Source organism: Eutrigla gurnardus, assembly GCF_963514095.1.
Source record: "Eutrigla gurnardus genome assembly, chromosome: 24".
Taxonomy (NCBI): domain Eukaryota; kingdom Metazoa; phylum Chordata; class Actinopteri; order Perciformes; family Triglidae; genus Eutrigla; species Eutrigla gurnardus.
The window spans coordinates 1,557,230-1,573,354 of NC_139935.1; the positions used below are offsets into that span (position 1 = coordinate 1,557,230).

Sequence of the window (16,125 nt, forward strand, 5' to 3'; positions counted from 1 at the left end):
TTGATTTTTACTCTCGTGCCATCTGTACCGTTACCACGACAACCAGCATAAAGACGGGAGCACGATGAGCTACTTGTGTGTGTGCATGTTAATGTACTTGGTGACGGTTGAAGTGGATTCTGTTCATTTTTAAACGTTTTTAACCCAAACATTCAGCTGTTGAAGTTTATTTTTGACTGATAAACGTGTTTATTTTCGGCTCGCTTCACATTCCACTAAATCCAATCTACAACACTTTCACAGGATTACATTTCTCAGGCAGTATTTATTATTTTCCCGTTATGTTGGATATCAGAAACTTAAAAGTCTTTAAAAAGAAGAGGAGGAGGAGGAGGAGGAGGGAAGGAACCGTATTCAGGCATCAGATCCACAAACGTTCCCACTTAAGGCTGCAGACAGAGAACCATCATCACCTGTACAACACGTTTTCATCGGGTTATAAAAAACTACTGCCGTCTCCGTCCCCACGTTGCATTCATCTGTACGTCAGTGCAACACACACACACACACACACACACACACACACACACACACACACACACACACACACACACACACACACACACACACACACACACACACACACACACACACACACACACACACACACACACACACACACACACACACACACACACACACACACACGAATCTACAATATCAACATCCAGATACAGACTGAAGAAACTAGGATTTTTTCCAAAGTGGTTTGTGATAGACCCAGCCTTCCCCCTGGTGGAAAACAAGAGAATAGCATGTTATTATTACAATTAAGGCCTTACTATTCATTTTCTGCAGCAAGTCATCAATCATTTGATTATTATTATTGTTGTTTTGGCAATCAGGACGTTTAGAGAGTAAAATCCTAAAATATGTCGTTTCAGAGAGTCTGAACTAGAGACGCTCCAGCAGGAGAATTTAAAATGTATTGATTACATTGTGACTCTACCTCTCTGTCGAAGTATCTGGTCCTCCAGGCGGTTTCGGTCTCGGCCCGGTGTCTCTCCTCCGTCCGTTGCCTTTCCTCCAGCATCCTCTTGTGCTCCGTAGCTTTCTCGATGTCCTTCTGCCGTAACGACTCGGTGACGTGTTGCCACAGGCGCCTGAAACGGAAAAACACGAGCCATCAGCTTCCCGGGGCCGGACTCGGGGGATGGAATTAAAAATGAAACTAGTCCGACCTGGATTCAGTCGCTCCCTGCTTCTCGATGGGCCGGACGCTCTTCTTGGTCACGGGCAGCTTGGTGACGTCGACCACCCGCGTCTCTCCGCTGGTGTAGCTGAACTCCAGGACGCCGTTCCACTCGCCCTGCACGCGGCACGCCACCGCGTTGGTGGCGTTGTGCTTCACCTCCCCCGTCACCCTGAAATCAGCCCAGATGAGTTCTTAAGAGGCTGCTTGAGGGTCAAGTATCTGCAGAGACTTGAATGATCCCTCAACGACAGCGACATCAGCCTGAACTCACTTGTGTAATTTGCCTCCGTAGAACGGTTTGGTCTGGAAGGTGATGACGGCGGAGTAACCCGACTTAGCACAGCTGATGTTGACCTTGCCGCCCAGCTCCACCCAGGGGACGGTGAGGATGGAGCGGGCGTAGGCACAAGGCAGCGTGAAGGTGTACTCTTCATCGTGCTCCAGCAAATACAGGCAACCTGGACGACGGTGAAGACCACGATGATTAAACGGTTTTTATGTCTGCTCAGGAATCAGAGCAGGATCTTAATCTGATTTTGGTTTGTTTTTCAGAAAACTTGTTTTATTTCTGAAGCATGAAACGGACCAAACCCCCCGCCGGCTTACCTTCCCCGATCATGGACACCCCGATGGACATCCCCATGAACTTGCTCTTGGTCCACACGTGCGTGTTCACACACATCCGCCTCTCCTGGCACTCGGCGTAGAAGCCGGACACGGGCGGGTGGTGGGACACCTGCTCCGCCACGAAGCGCACTTGGTAGGGGTCCTGGGAGGCGGCCGGTTCAGGGCTCCCCTGCGACGGCTCCGCCGCCACGGAGGAGGAGGATGAGGAGGAGGAAGAGGAGGAGGCTTCTTGGGGTCTCTTGGGTACGTTCCAGGAGCAGTGGAAGGTCTCGCCGATGATGGGGTTGTAGGGCTTCTTGGCGATGGCCCCCTTGCGGCCTTCGTGGAACGAGGTGAGGTAGTACTCCACGAAGCGGACCATGCGGTCTTCGGGGCTGTTGCCGTCGGTGATGGCCACGAAGAGGTCCGGGTGGGACATGAAGTCGGCGTACATCTCCAACAGAGAGCGCTTCTCTAGGATGAAGGTGGGGAGGACCACCTGGGGGGGGGGGAATGTATCCATTAATCAGAGGACTTTAGTCAGTAAATCAAGCCTGTGACCCATGACCCATGACCCCTCAGCGTCTCCTCGATCCAGCAGATAAGTGATGAATCAGAAACCCAAGAGGAGGCTATCCAAATACGAGAACAAACTGACCCTGGGAGATAGGATGTCTCCCCGGGACTCTGCTTGGTGTTTTTGTGTGTTCAGGAGGAGTAATTACAAACCAAGAGGTGTCCATCACCATCTAAATCCAGACTATTGGAAAACAACCTGATTTAAGGCAGGTTGGTTTATTTGGGGTCCTTAAATAGTTTTTTCAGGATTTCATTTACGATTTTGAAGGCCATCGAAGCACCAACATCTGGAAAAGTCTCTCCACAAATGTGTAATCCTCTTGTAGTACTGCCACAGTAAACCTGATCAAGACTTGGTGTTGTGGGGGGGTTCGGGGAACTCGACCTACCCGTGTGAGGTCCATACCCAGCTTCAGCTGGGACAGCAGGTGTAGGATGACGCTGCGCTCCTCCTCCACGGCACCCAGGTCCTCCTCCTTGTCGGTGGAGTCGTCCAGCGCCTCGTCCTCCCCGTCGATGTCTTCCTGTTCCTGAGGGGGGGGGGGGGGGGGGGGGATTTATTCAACAACCTGCTTGATTGACTACAGAGGCCGAAAGTAAGTGATCTAAAAAAACAAACTGTTGGATCTCTAAATGAAGTCAACTTCCTGATAACCAACAGGTTGATACACTAGGGGGGGGGGGGGGGGGGTGTCGTGCCCTCGCTCTTACCCCAGAGAAGCTGCAGGAGTCGGGGCTGCTGAGCTCCAGGCGGCTGCCCTCCAGCGGACCCTCCCCCGCCGTGAAGCTGCCCAGGGAGCTGCTGCCGTTCTTCAGGATGTCGGGCAGTTTGGGCTCCAGCCACTCGATGGTGGTCCCTGCAGCGGACGGGGAGTGCAGAGCGGCGGGTTCAGAGGTACTCATGGTGCTGCCGCCCCCCCCTCCCACACACACACACCAACCCAACAAGCTACAGGCTGCTGACTGGACAGATGGCTGTTCCTTCCAGGGCTCAGACCAAGAGAGTGGAACCCGATCCCTCCGACGAGGCCAGGTATCAGGATACTTTGGCCCCGCCGGCAGGAAACTTCCCCTTCCTCTCATTGGCTTAAACCCTCCCGGTATAGCGAGGCCATTTTTTTATGTATGTTTAAAAAGGTGGGCAGATCTCATTCAAATTCACCTTGTGCTCTGTTGGAGAACTTAATCTGATTGGCTGTTGTGATGACTCGGGCCTAATGAAATATACATCCAGTAATGAGATCTGCTGTGAAGAAGTGGGGCATTAGCTGGTCGTTTTCCCGGCGCAAATCTTCCCGAATAGAAAGTGTCGATAACGACAAGTTACACACTTCACTTTGGGTCGTCTCTAAACCCGGATCGGATGTTTTTGACAATAAGAAGCTGCTCTAGAAGTGAAGCCTGTCCTCGATGCATATTTTAACCATCTGCGGTCTCGTTACCTTTCGAGACAGGTGGTAAGAATAGGTACGGCTCCCCCATCAATAATGCAAACTAATTCCACTGTCCGCCAACACAGACTATGATTTGTAGTCAGGAACACATGAAGCCTCAGTCAGCAGACAATCTGCGTCACTTAAAGAGTCCTGAACTAGAGCTACGGTTTCTCCTTTACAGCAGTGTTAGAATAACCTGCAGTTCAAACACCAGCATCCAGACACATAATATACACATGAACCCCCTCCTCCACTCACCTCCCAGGGAGCCCCGCTGCCGGGCCACCTGCTGCAGGTGCAGGATGTGCAGGCACTCGTTGAGGCAGTTCATGGTGGCCATGGATGTGGCCTTGAGCATCAGGAGATCCTGGTCTAGAGGAGAGAAGCCGGGGCTTGCAGGCAGACCCTCGATGCTCTGGATCAGGTCTCTGTGTTGGCCTTGGGCCTGTGTCATCATCTGGAGGGGGGGAGGGGGGGGGGGGGGGGGTCATGAGGACTGTTTGGTTATTAAGGGAAAAAACATCTGTCTGTAATTAACTTTATGTTATTAATCTGTTAATGTGACTTCTTTTGTATCTGTGCTAAACTGCTGTAGTCTACTGAGGTTAAGGAAACAGCAGCACCCTCTGGTGGACAGAGCTGGGACAACAGTTTACAACTAATCAAATCCAACTCAAAGCCTTGATTATTTTACATGTCTTGCAGGAACACGTTCCATCTCTGTTTGCATAGTACGTCTCTGGCTTGCCGTTACCTCTCTCGCGTCCATCAGGTGGTCTGGCACGAGGGACCTCTTGCTGGAGTAGACCGACGAGCCCTTGACCTGTGACCAGCCGAATAAGGAGGCGGGGTTTTGGCTGGGCCGCCGCACGGACATGGGTGAGCTGCCGCTGCCTTGAGACGCCATGGAGTAGCTCCGGGACTTGGGTGGGGGATTAGTCTGTGCAACGTTCAAATGTTCATCTCCTCAAATTCAAATAAACTGTAAACATTTACATACAGCCTGACTATTTCCAACCACTGCTAAAAAGGAGGTCTGTGTTTTTTTGTTCTCGTGTGTCTCAAGACCATTAAAATAGAACAGAGGCAGCATAGTCGATCAATATCCAGATCAATACTCGTGATTACTTTGCTTACAAACGGGGTGGATAAACATTTATATTTCGAAGCGCTCCAGAGTTTTTGCACTGACACCTTCCTGAATCCTCCTCTGTCACACGAGGAAGGAAAACAGGAAACTGCCCGCTATCATGCGCTCTGTGGCAGAGTCACATTTTTATGTTTGATTTCAAAGAAGAGCCGTGCAGCACACCTTTAAGAGGGATATATGTATGTATGCATGACATCATACCTTCCCCATGGCCTCCGTGTGGTGCTGTGTGCAGATCTGCAGTCGGCTCACCCAGTGCTGCCTCTCTTTGGCATCGGTGGCTATGAGATACAAAAGGAAAAACAACAAGAAGACATGTTACCGTTATCTCTTTAAAGAATAATCTTACTCAGCATCGATTCCCGTCTGCTCCCCCAGCAGCAGCAGCAGATAATGGAAAACATCCAGATCAATATTGCATGAACCTGATGGATGGCGAGAGTAGGCTTTAAGGGACGACTATAAAGTGTGGTTGCCGTGGTACCCACCCCTGAGCTTGTACTGCTCCCCGCTGATGGCGTTGACGGTGAAAGTATGCGAGTCCTCGTCGCTGGGCGAGATGACGGCCCCGGCCAGCGGCAGCATGCCGCGGGGCTTCTGGGGCCGCGACTGCTCATTGACGAAGTACTCCAGCAGGCCCGCCTCGTTGTTCAACACAAAGAACCTGCAGAACAGCAGCAGCCACCATGACATGACGTCCAAACCACCACGGCATCACTCGGGAGTGGATTAGACTGGATTACAATTAGCAGGGTTCCTAAACCTTTTCCAAAGTCAAATTCAAGCACTTCAAGGTGCATTTCCATGCTTTTCCAGCCCCTTCCAGCTGTGGTTAACTCCATATGTGTATCAATCCAATGGTCAGTATTCAGTCTACTTATTATGTCACTTGTTCATCACATTAAATGAGATGTTATTGTCCTCTAAACAACCAACATGATGTTTGGAGACAGCTTTTTACAGAAGGACCACAAATGAAAGGAAAACTAATTCCACTAACAGATCCACAGAAATATAATCACCAACTATTTTCATCATCTGTTCATCATCAAAAGTCATTTTTCAGCAGAAATATGTAGATTGTCTCTGTTCTATCATAGATGTCATCACATAGAACAGACATTTCAAGCAATTTATTCTAAATCCAAGCACTTTTCAAACCTTGAAAACACCACACTAAAATCTGTTTTCAATGATTTCCAGCACCCAAACAACCCTGGATCAGGAACTTGGCTGAATGTTGATTGGCTTATATATTATAAACGCAGGTATATAACTCACCTGTATTGCCACCCTGTTACAAGGTTGGTGTATTTCATCAGGTAGCCATCTATATTCTCCATGTGATCGCTGGCATGAGACGTCATCAAGCAAAAGACAAAGATCACTTGTTAAAATACTTTCAGGTCCACACCCATAAACACACACCGTCACTGATTTGCTCTGTGATTTCACTTCCGATTAGAAATCAATCATCTGACAGTTCGAACGTATCATAAACAAGCCTTTTAAAAAGCAGCACTACACACATGCCAGCTATGCAAGCTCATTGTTTACGTACAATAACATTGAAATCAGCAGGTTAGCTTAACGTGTGTGAGCGTTAGCAGGTAAACAAACACCCACCTGTACTGCCAGCTCTTGGCACTGGCTCGTCCCGAACTCGGGGTCCTGGTCTGGGGTAACACGTCCAGCTTGCCTTCATTTTCAGGGATTCGTACAGCCGTGGTTTCCCCTTGCATAGTCACTAGCAACGGAGCTCTGCTTTTTGGACGCGAACTCAATTAGCGTCAAGCTAACCTTGAAGCTAGCTAAGCTAAATCACCACAGATGTCTTCTAAAGAGACCTTTATGACACAAAGTGAAGCAGGCGGTTCTTATCGAAACAGACTGCCGGGCTGTTGAGTAGCTTGGAGGTAAATAACGACTGATAAAACATTGTCCGGGCTGCTAACAGAGGGAGGAGTAGCCAGATAACCTGCCGTGCGCCGCTAGCTCGCCTGGTATTCACTGCTCTTTGGCAGGAAACCAGTCACGTGACTCGCTCGCAAGCGCAGGCTTCCGTCTGTCGATTCATAATTCATAATAGAAATAAAATCCAATCAGTCGTATTTTATTTGATCAATAAATAGGCAAAGACAATACAAATTAAAAAAATAAAAGAAATAAAATACACACAACAAATAATAAAATATATTAAAATATATCTTTTGCTTATAACTGTTCACATGTTTTGGAATATAGTCAGCCGTCTTAACATTTTCATTCATAATTGAAAAAATATTAGTAAATTATTATTCATTATGAACATTATTTTGAAAATGTTTTGACCGGATGTCCTTGTATAGATTCATAATAGAATTAAAATAAAAGATTTAAATCCTCCAATTAGTGGTGTTAATAAATAGTAAAAAAAAATATACAGATTTTACAATAATAATAATAAATAATAAAAAGTTAAAATCATATTTTGCTTGCGATTTTTAACATGTTTTTTGAATACAGTTAGTCGTCTAAACATTTTTATTCAATTACAATTGTTATAATTGTTATAATAATTATTCATTATGACCATTGTTTTGAAAATATTTTGACCGGATGTTTCATTAAACATGAAGTCCGGCTTCTCGTGGGTGCCCATATATTCAGTCAATACCCATGATAAATAACTGGTGAAACGTGAATGCACGTCCTTTCTTATTTGATTATCAATCCCTGCATCCATATAGCTTCATAGATAAAATCATAGTGATTTAAAATATCAATAGTGCAAAGAATAACCGCAATGTGAAGATGGCTGTTATTACTTGTTGCACTGCGTTGTTAAAAAATAAATAAATAAATAAGTCTTCTTTCCATGTTGCAGAAGGAGAAGAGGTGGATCCGAGCCCGGGGAGGGGAGGGCTCACTCACACAAGGGCGTATGAGGAAGTTGTTGCACTACTCGGAATAAAAACAGCCGAATTGTTGCATTTCCCGCGTTCAAAATGCCCGCAAAGAAAGTCTGCATCGTCGGATCTGGAAACTGGTAACTTTTTTCATTTCTTTTAAATGCATCCTTTTCCAGAAAACAAACCCCACTATGTGTAGTTTAACGTGGCACGCAGTCAATGCTGAACACTGAGTTCTCCGTGAAGATCCATACCGCCCATATGCAGCTCCACTGCCTCAATCTGATGCAACATGCACATTATTTTATATGAACGCAGATAAAAGCAAGTCTCATAATCTGGTGCATGAGGAATAACCGACCTGGATATTATTACGATCTTAATGTCATCATATGACTCTTTAGTGTTGTGGGAGGTTGATTGTTTTCCACTGTCCTGAAACTGACACGTCTTCTTCTTCGCTGCATGTTATTTGTGCTCTGATCGTGTGTCCCTGTCCTTTTACTCCCTCCAGGGGATCTTCCATCGCCAAAATAATCGGACACAATGTGAAAGCATCCAACCGCTTCGACCCGCTGGTCAACATGTGGGTTTATGAAGAAATGATCGATGGGAAGAAGTTAACGGAGATTATTAACACAGAGCACCAAAATGTCAAATATCTACCGGGACACCAGCTGCCCAGAAATGTGGTGAGATGGATCACGTGATGCAACCCACAGAAAGGAATGCTATGATAAGTATTGCTTTGTTTATGATGAAATATAATTGTTGTTTAGTGGTATAATTTTCCCCCTCTGACAATGAGAAATATCAATTTAGATTTGGGCAGAAATAGTCAAGTTTCTTAATTAGATTTATGTATTATTTAACTTTTTATTACATTTATTGACTTACATTCTAATACCTTTTTGTACATTTAGTTTTTTGTTGTTTTTTAATACTCATATGTGCTCCGTTTGTGCTGTAAAATCCATTATTTATAATAGTTTTTATACATAAAATATTATAAGATGGTCTCAAGTGGTCTCTTCTGATATATAATAAACATAATGACCAAACAAGCAGCAGAATTCTCTATTTAAGGACTAACTTTGTCTCCCTAGGTCGCCATTCCAGAAATCACAGAAGCTGTCAAAGGAGCAAAGATCCTGATCTTCGTAATCCCGCACCAGTTCATCGCTAAACTCTGCGATCAGATGAAACCTCACGTGGCTGAGGGAGCCATCGGGATCTCGCTCATCAAGGTGAGATCCTCTTATTGATCTTCTCGTCCGATTTCCTCACACCGAAAAAGGGGAAATCAAATAAATGTATTAATTCACCACACTCCCCAGGGTCAGAGGTCATGGCTCTAAGAACAGATTCTTGGTTATTGTGATCCAGGGTATCGATGAGGGACCAGATGGACTGAAGCTCATCTCCAACATCATCCGAGAGAAGCTGGAGATCGAGGTCAGCGTCCTCATGGGCGCCAACATCGCCAGCGAGGTGGCAGACGAGAAGTTCTGTGAAACCACCATCGGTTAGCTTTTCATTCTACCGACTTTGTTTGCATGCGGAGGAGGATTTAAGATCTAAAAGAGGTTTTTCTTTGATCCTTCCGATTCAGGGGCGAAAAATGAGGCCAACGGCGCCATCTTCAAAGAGCTGCTTCAGACTCCCAACTTCCGCATCACCGTCGTGGAGGAGAGCGACACGGTGGAGCTGTGTGGAGCTCTGAAGGTGAAGACAGCCACATATCGGGAATATTACCGTGTTGTTCTTTAATACAATATGCTAATCAGAATTTTGCGTGCCAGAATATCGTGGCCGTAGGTGCTGGGTTCTGCGACGGCCTCGGTTTCGGCGACAACACCAAGGCGGCGGTGATCCGGCTGGGTCTGATGGAGATGGTCGCCTTCGCCAAGCTGTTCTGCAAAGGTCAGGTGAGCTCTGAAACGTTCCTGGAGAGCTGCGGCGTGGCCGACCTCATCACCACCTGCTACGGGGGACGCAACCGCAAAGTGGCTGAGGCCTTCGTGAGAACGTCTAAGGTGAGTCCCGTTACATCACCAAGACCAGAAACAAGACCATTGGTCTTCAGATTCGACTCGCCTTTTCAAAGATGTCAGAATACCATAAATACTTGCAATTACCTGTCAGCTGCTGCAAGTTTCACTATATATTCACAGATTTAAAAATACTCAAAATAGAACATATGACGATGGGAACATAGGACCGTTGGGAACATAGAAGCCATTGAACATCGAGCCTTGGGAACCTTCTGTGTCTTTTCCTCTAGTCTATTGCTGAGCTGGAGGCAGAGATGCTCAACGGGCAGAAGCTGCAGGGTCCACAAACCTCAGCTGAGGTCTACAAGCTCCTACAGAGGAAGGAGATGGTCAACGAGTGAGTCCACCTACTTCTTTGTGGCTACCAGATGTTGTCATAAAAGACCCATGGCATTAACAAAACCACATGAACACCTGTGTGTTTGTGCAGCTCTGTCAAATCTGCTCTGTGATCAGTTCTCTGTAGTTCCTGTAACGCTGAGCCTTGTGTTCTACAGGTTTCCACTGTTCTCGGCGGTCTACCAGGTCTGCTTTGAGGGCAAAGAGGTGAAAGAGTTCATCACCTGTCTGCAGAACCACCCAGAGCACATGTGATGAGTCCCGTCATCGAGTCCACTGCTGCTCCCGCAGTAGCAACTTACTACCACTAGAGGGGGGAAGAGATTCATCCTACAGGAACGCACAATACTCAGCAGATGGCCACGCACACTTTATATTCACATTTCATAATGGCATCTGTTTTCTGAGATTTATATTAGTGTTTTTTATTGATTTAAAAAAAAAACTGTCCTTAAATATTAATTCGGCTGGTAAAAAACCCACTACACTTACCAAAATAATTTCCTGATTTTGTTATCATCATCATATGTGTTTTTTTTGTTTTCTCAATAAAAATAATTTCATAAAGAACTGAAACTTTTCATTTTTCGACGAACCACCAATAACACTTGTATGTTAGTTCCGATGCTTTGTGACATCAAAGTGTTTCAGTCGTGATGGATGAAGGTGGTGCATCTCCTCCTTCGTGTCCTGAAGTGGCCTTTTCTACCTAGAAGCTGATATTCACCGCCGTGTTCGCAGCTCTGTGATTGTTTCCCACAATCAGGCCGATTCCCACGAGTGGCCACGCTAACTCGCTTTGAGAAAGCAGATGAAAGAACAAGCGGCGTCCTTGTGCTGGATCGGTATGTCGTATCTGTGTCTATCTAAATGTACATTATACAGAGATACGGACATCAAGTCTGTCTTTCAACCATGTGTCCGTTGGTGGGTAACCTTCCAGGATATCTCCCTCTGCAGGCTGACAGGCCTCCGTGTCCACGGCTGCCCAGATCCCAGGACATCAAAGGGGCTCGCTGGGTAGCAAGGGGAGGGCGATGGAGGAGTTTCAGGGGGGCCTTCACAGGTTCCCATGGGAGAGCCGGGGTCTCGCAGGTCGGCGGGACGACTCCTCTCATCTCCGAACAGCGACTGTCATCGGTGGTTTGACACGAGCACCAAGATCCTCTGATTCAAAGAGAAGGCCCACCCTCAGATGAGACCCGAGTTTGAAAGAGGGGCTTAATCACCAAGGTAACTTGTATGTTGGCACCCCAGCGGTCTCACCCACACACACATGAACACTGTCCTCGAATACGAGGCCCTTATATAATAGCATAGCAGCATGGATCCAGGTTTTTAAATCTGCACTGGAGTATGTGGGGAAAAAATACTCAACACAAGTCCATCCATGTTTGAAGGAATAGTTCTATCAAGAGTGAGACGATAGCAAAGACTGGATGTCTACAAAATACATCTTTCAATACCTCTAATACCATCTGATTAACAAGAAGTATCTCTTTAGTTTAGTCTGTATGGAAAGAGAAATGTGAAAACAATCATTTGTGGTTTGAAGTAGAGTTTTGTGTGTTGGTGTTAAATTAGAAAGAAACTGCAGTTAAATGCTGTTGACAGTAAAGTCTTCCACATAAGTGCCTGTATGTGTACTAATACAAACATGCCTGAACTATACTAACGTTTTCTTGACGTAAACCCCAAAAAACGAGAGAGAAACTTTTCAGCACATTCCACGTTGATGTGATTTATGAGGTGTGATGAGACTCGGCTGTTATTCACAGTCGGCTTATCACACCTGTGTCTCCCGTGGATGAATGTCTCAGTTGTGCATCCAAACTTACTCCCCTGAGTATCCTCCAGGCCTTTATTTCATTTTCGTTTTTTTTTTGTAAATATGTGGGCCACCCCTGAGCCAGACCACATGGTGCACACCTTTTTAGATTTATAGCATGTGGGTCAGTGTAAAACCTCACACACAGCCTGATAGATAACTCATTAAATCACCAACAGACAGTTTAATGTTGTGTTTATACATCATTTAATCTTTGTCTTTTATTGTTATATGCGGATACATGTATTTATTTATTCAGCTAATTACAGGGGACTGATCTCATCAGCTGTAGCTCTTTTTAGGTGTCAATGATGGCCAAATGGGACCTCGTATCCTTCCTCCAGCTCATACAATGCTCTCATTGAACGCATAAGAGAACCCGAAAGCAAAGGATGCCACTCCTCGTCCCAGCTGGCGGAGGGCACGGAGGGCTCCTCCTCCTCCTTCGTCCTTCACGTCCTCTTCCCCGCCGTCTTCATCATCACCTTGGTCTAATCTGGGCACGTTCATGGCTCTGCCTCTTTTTGCTGATGGGAGGGAGGGTGCTGGAGGAGCAGGGTGCTGTCTGGGGGGAAACAGGGAGGAGAACTTGGCAGGAAGCCTGGCCGTGGCACTGCATACAAACACGGGGTGAAAAACACAAGGCCCATTTGTTTGACTCGCCCATCCTCTCAGCTCAGGGGGAGAGAGGACAACATGTACCAGAGACAGCCGTAAGATACGGCCCTTGCTTCCTCTGGACGGCCATCGATTCTGCAGCACGGCCAGGGGGGATGGACGAGAGACCAGACAAATGGAAACTACTCAGGATGTCATTGACTGGAATTCAATGAAATGAAGTCAATGTGTACAGTAAGGACTTGGCAGGATGCCCGGCCTCGTTGGTTGCACTTTGATTAAATATAAAATACTATCAGACATTATGTGAATCTACAAAACGCCGTCTGGAGAGTGACCATCATTTATCCACACAGTATATCTCTGGATGTCTCCCAAGCTTTTACACACTATAAATCATCTCAAAGTAGCCGACATCAGCACAAACAATTCTCTTTGATTTGTGGAAGATGAAACCTTTACTATATATACTGTATTCATCTCCCTTTAAATATGAACGTATGTACTTCCTGTCTTGACAGCGCTGCAGCTCGACCATCAGGATGGTTTTGGTGTTCCCATAATCCAAAATGTCCCGTTGATAGGAGGCGATGCTTGCAGGTATTCACCAACGGAGCAAGCTGCTCTCTCGACGGCTGCTTTACGACTGCTCGGGTCTGAACCACAATTGCAGCCAGCGATCCTGAAGAGAGGCATTGTGGTTGAATGGTGAAGCAGCACTGACACGTGTGGAAGAAGATGGGCGTTTATCTATTTATGCATCTGTAAGCGTTTAAATGTTTTCATGGAAGTCTTTCCATATTTGACCTGTTCACCTTTTGGATCTTAAAATAAGCGTTTCCAACGGGAATGTAGGCGTCAGCCTGCCCGATATCGGCAATATAATCAAGGATAAGATTATGTATTTGGCGGTTTCGTACACTGAGAGTACGCATGGTTGCAGTTTAAAGGACTGGAGCTTCTAAAAGTCCTAAATGCTTTGACCCGGCTCCCCTCCATCCTCTAGATTTGTGGCTTTCCTCCCTTCCAATCGTTTCCTCAGCGCTCCTGTGGGGATCTGACCTGTGACATTAACGAGTCGGACCTCATGCCTGCAATGGTTCCGCTTGTGCTGCAGGTCAACACGTATGTTTCAGGATCATTAGCCGTCACCTCCCTGCTGCACAAACACATGTGCACATCAATGTATGTGCAAGGATTTCACCAAAAACCTTCATGACAGACCTGTAAAACATTTCAAAGTAAAAGCGCTGACAGTGAAGACATTTACAGTCTCTTGGGACCAAAAATAAAAGCTTTGATGTTAACATTTATTTACTGTGAAGTGAAACCGTCTGCATTACATCGGGTCACTCCTCTGATTCAGATTTCTCTATTTGGTTAAAAGAAGACATCACAAGCTTCCAATTTAGAAATCAAAAATCCCCATTGCATAATTGAAAATGATATTTTCCTGGTATTATTAGCCTTTTCCTCCATAACATTTGATGCCAATCAACATAATCCAATGCTGCTTTTTATCTGGTTAGCGTCTGACATTTAGGTTTAATTGAATACCCATGATTATAGCACGCCTTTCCTTCGTCTGGCTGTTTCCTTTCCTTTAAAACAGCTAGAAAATAGTTTAAATCTTTCATCTTTCAGCTCTTCCAAGCTCAAAGTCTTGCACTGTTGTCAGCCCACTCCGTCTCTGTGAGTGAACAATGTTGCAATGCAGTGATCTTAGTGGGGAAGAATGTGACAACAGATTTGAATTACGGGAGAAATGACTGCATAGGAGACCACAAGGAATGCACCAGAGATGGGCTGAAGTGGAGCATTTGTTCACAGCAGGTCAGGGATGACAAACAGTGGGCGAGTAGCTGAAGGGCTCCGTCATCCAGGCAGCAGGGCTCCAAACATGACATTCAAAGTTTGTTTGAAGCAAATGCATGCATTCTATGAAAAGTAAACTAAAAATGACATCTGATGAGGTTGATTTGACGTCTCGTGGGCTCCGAGGATGGGTGGCAACGAGGAATGTGGCACGCTGAAGGAGCGCCCTGCAGAGAGGGCAATGAAAAGCAGAGCGCCGGTGGCATAAAGAAGTCTACTTGGCAGCGACGCCGGGAGTCATGTGCCTCCATTTAAATGAGAAGGCAAGAAAAGCAAAGGGAGACAGAGAAGGGGAGGAAGAGAAATCCAGGCTGAGCTAAGAGGCTGGGGATCCTGCCAAGCCGAGACACTTGAGGAATGCATCAGCAGCAGCAGCAGCAGCTCTCGCTTCGAAGTAATACCATTACAGTCGCTGCCGTCTGACTCAGAAAAACAGCTCCTCTAGTCGAGTCAGCAAGTCTCACAGCCAGCATCAACAGATGACCGGTAACCCCATCACACAGAAACCCAATCCTGATTTCAAGCATTTTAAAGCATGCATCCACGTGTCTGCTGCTTGCACGTAGCTGTCTCTCATCCAAACCTCTCAAGCGATTGTTGTCCTGTCTTGCCAGTGTGTGTGCGTGTGTGTGTGTGTGTCTCCTGCAGCCCGGGCAGTTAGTTAATAAACACGGGCCTGTCAACAGCTGCTGGTGATGTAATGTGGAACTTCTCCTCACTCTCCTTATCCTCCCGCCCCACCCCGCCTCCCTGACTCCCTCCACCACCCTCCCTTCTATTTACAAGTCTTACTGGGTGTTGTTGCAGACTTCCAGCACCGGCAGCACAGATAGACTGTGTGTGTGTGTGTGTGTGTGTGTTTCTGTGTGTGGCTTCCCCCCCTCTGCAACACTTCCAGGGGAATTTACGACAGCATGTTTTCAGCTGCCATCAAAGGAAATTCCACATCATCAGGTTGTCTTCCTAACCCAAACACCTCTGAGAGTCTGGGAACCAGAGAGCTGGCCACGGACCTGTTGAGAGGAGAGGATCCGGCCGCCGCCGCCACCGCTGCTGCTGCAGCGTAAGTTTGGATTCCTGCTTTGTTTGGTCCCCTGACATTTCACCTCCATTCATACAGCCTGTGTGGGACGTGTGCAAAAGTGGTGGGTGCAGGGCATGATGGGACAGGTGGCAATTAATGTCAATTGCCTGCAGTGTGGCAGGTGGAGCTTGTGTTAAATGACAGTTTAATTTGTTAGTTCATATTGGCAGTAAAGGATATTTTTTTTATCATGTAAAGCAACAAATACTGCTGGTTTTCTTGGTGAGTAACATCATTAAAGCTTCATATATTTTTATTATTTATTTATTTTAGCTGGCACAACGTTAGCCCGTTAGCAAGGTCTGTTATTTGCATGTCTCTGTCCAAACAGAAGCAGAAAAATGTTTTGCATGTTGCTAAATTTGTGTTAGCAAAGGTTGCCCTGTAGCTTCACACCCAGGGATGTAGCCACATTAGCTTGTAGCCTAGCTAGTTAGCGAGCTAGGCTACAAGCTAGCTAATTGCAAAGT

At 46.3% G+C, this 16,125-nt stretch overlaps 3 protein-coding genes across 3 annotated transcripts in view; 2 read left to right on the top strand and 1 right to left on the bottom strand.

Annotated features, from left to right (window-relative positions):
* Nucleotides 1-573: 573 nt before the first annotated feature.
* LOC311010089 (oxysterol-binding protein-related protein 11-like) lies at nucleotides 574-6,977 on the bottom strand. Its single transcript, XM_084004580.1, has 13 exons — nucleotides 6,593-6,977; nucleotides 6,248-6,316; nucleotides 5,455-5,630; nucleotides 5,168-5,247; nucleotides 4,571-4,756; nucleotides 4,075-4,273; nucleotides 3,092-3,237; nucleotides 2,770-2,910; nucleotides 1,802-2,300; nucleotides 1,467-1,653; nucleotides 1,182-1,364; nucleotides 950-1,103; nucleotides 574-732 (listed from the first exon to the last, which is right to left on the bottom strand). Exons 1-13 carry the CDS (start codon nucleotides 6,706-6,708, stop codon nucleotides 688-690), a joined length of 2,181 nt encoding a protein of 726 aa, XP_083860706.1. The 5' UTR covers nucleotides 6,709-6,977; the 3' UTR covers nucleotides 574-687.
* Nucleotides 6,978-7,851: 874 nt separating this feature from the next.
* LOC311010138 (glycerol-3-phosphate dehydrogenase 1-like protein) lies at nucleotides 7,852-10,747 on the top strand. The gene is made up of 8 exons (XM_084004676.1): nucleotides 7,852-7,994; nucleotides 8,372-8,549; nucleotides 8,964-9,104; nucleotides 9,244-9,382; nucleotides 9,470-9,582; nucleotides 9,660-9,893; nucleotides 10,142-10,248; nucleotides 10,409-10,747. The coding sequence occupies exons 1-8, from the start codon at nucleotides 7,954-7,956 to the stop codon at nucleotides 10,503-10,505; spliced, it is 1,050 nt and encodes a 349-aa protein (XP_083860802.1). The 5' UTR covers nucleotides 7,852-7,953; the 3' UTR covers nucleotides 10,506-10,747.
* Nucleotides 10,748-15,406: 4,659 nt separating this feature from the next.
* Nucleotides 15,407-16,125, top strand: part of LOC311010133 (nck-associated protein 5-like) — a 98,758-nt gene continuing 98,039 nt past the window's right edge. The window contains exon 1 of the mRNA XM_084004659.1: nucleotides 15,407-15,634. Within this exon, the coding sequence (XP_083860785.1) occupies nucleotides 15,486-15,634 (149 nt within the window). The 5' untranslated portion in view covers nucleotides 15,407-15,485. The remainder of the gene's footprint in view (nucleotides 15,635-16,125) is intronic.

Bases quoted from the DNA above. Each gene is read 5' to 3' on its own strand.
- LOC311010138 (XM_084004676.1), top strand. From the start codon at position 7,954: ATGCCCGCAAAGAAAGTCTGCATCGTCGGATCTGGAAACTG. The intron at 7,995-8,371 runs GTAACTTTTTTC...TACTCCCTCCAG, and splicing joins ATCGTCGGATCTGGAAACTG to GGGATCTTCCATCGCCAAAA. The intron at 9,383-9,469 runs GTTAGCTTTTCA...CTTCCGATTCAG, and splicing joins GTTCTGTGAAACCACCATCG to GGGCGAAAAATGAGGCCAAC.
- LOC311010089 (XM_084004580.1), bottom strand. From the start codon at position 6,708: ATGCAAGGGGAAACCACGGCTGTACGAATCCCTGAAAATGAAGGCAAG. The intron at 4,757-5,167 runs GTATGATGTCAT...AACGTTGCACAG, and splicing joins ACACGGAGGCCATGGGGAAG to ACTAATCCCCCACCCAAGTC. The intron at 1,654-1,801 runs GTAAGCCGGCGG...ACCGTCGTCCAG, and splicing joins GGTGTCCATGATCGGGGAAG to GTTGCCTGTATTTGCTGGAG.